This window comes from Calcarisporiella thermophila (genome assembly GCF_041956535.1).
Source record: "Calcarisporiella thermophila strain CBS 279.70 unplaced genomic scaffold VTP21scaffold_13, whole genome shotgun sequence".
Taxonomy (NCBI): Eukaryota; Fungi; Calcarisporiellomycota; class Calcarisporiellomycetes; order Calcarisporiellales; family Calcarisporiellaceae; genus Calcarisporiella; species Calcarisporiella thermophila.
The window spans coordinates 816,602-818,003 of NW_027192203.1; the positions used below are offsets into that span (position 1 = coordinate 816,602).

The following is a 1,402-nucleotide window of genomic DNA, read 5'->3' on the forward strand; positions in this document are numbered from 1 at the left end:
TTTAATTTTTCTATAAATTCCAAGTCCTTACCCATATAAAAAATCCATATAAAAATCATTAAAAATTATAGCAAATCTCAGGAAATCATACGGAAAATGAGGTGTTCCCTGTGTTTTCCACATTATTCCCCCATGTTTTCCCTACTTTTTCCCTATGTGACTTCCTATAGGGATACCGTATTAAATTATTCTTCATTCCAATTATCTCTTCATAATTAACTCTAATCTACATAACAATTATTTACTATAAAATCCCACTCATACCATTTTTATTTCATGTAGAGTAATACAATTATTAATAGGCACTTTTAGAAAAAATTTACTCATAGTGTCCTTAGTTTCATTCAAAACATTCACTTGGATTCCAAGCGGAAGATTGGATCGATGTTATCTTTTGATGACACCGCGATTACGAGATCCTTAATTAGACCAGTGGGCAAGTCGTAAATCCAGCCGTGGACGGTCACCATATGATTGGAATCCCATGCATTCTGAATTATAGTGGTGTGGCATAGATTGAAAACGGATCTTTTCACATTACATTCTATCAGCTTAGCCAGTCGTTCCTCAGTGCTATTAGATACTATATTTTCAATATTGTATTAAATCGTGATAAGAATCACTTTCTTTATATAAAGTTGTAAGAGATCGCTTACCCTCGATTTCATGCTTGTTGGCTAAGATTGTTGCACAGGAGTTCAATTATAAAACGCAATTGAGTGAAAATATTTGGGTTAGGATAACTAGCAATATTATGTATTAGTATTAATTGGTTATATTTGTATTTGCCGGCATATACGTCCTTGATGGAATGAAGCCAATTATCAATAAAACCGTACTGTTTGTTTTGTATAGATGCCGTAACGCCACCACAGTGACTATGACCGCAAACAATGATGTGATTAACTTTGAGTACTTCAACCGCATACTGCAATACTATAAGGAATATAAGGAAGGACACTTGGTTTTGCAAAGAAAAAATAAAGACAAGGTTTATTCTAAAGACAAAAAGGGAAATTGACTAAAGAAAACTAAGGGAAAAGTGACATTGAGTGATTCCTAAAACTAATTCTGACGAATGATCGTGTGTCTTAAATAATGTAAAAAGGATAAAAGTATAACTAAGCTAAAGTGGGTTTTCATGGGTAAATGCTTGTATTGTTCTTGGCGGATGGGTGTTGCTTGGTCTTTGATGGATCAAGGTCGATGCTAAGCAAAGGTTCCAAGGACATTGAACTTGGCTAAGTTCATTTCCTTACAGAAACCGCCAACACCGCCGTATCTACTAAATGATATTCTAACCTTCCTCATCAATGGAGGAAGGATAGAATGTAGATCACTCCGGCGACAAGCCTTTTTGGAGCAGAACATGCCGATACAATCGTAAATGGAGCGTAGATAC

At 35.0% G+C, this 1,402-nt stretch overlaps 1 protein-coding gene across 1 annotated transcript; it reads right to left on the reverse strand.

Moving 5' to 3' along the window:
• Window positions 1–353: 353 nt before the first annotated feature.
• Window positions 354–668, reverse strand: VTP21DRAFT_2265 (uncharacterized protein; the record flags this gene model as incomplete). Its single annotated transcript, XM_069392440.1, has 2 exons — window positions 354–491; window positions 657–668. The coding sequence occupies 2 exons, from the start codon at window positions 666–668 to the stop codon at window positions 354–356; spliced, it is 150 nt and encodes a 49-aa protein (XP_069250841.1).
• Between the last annotated feature and the right edge of the window lie 734 nt (window positions 669–1,402).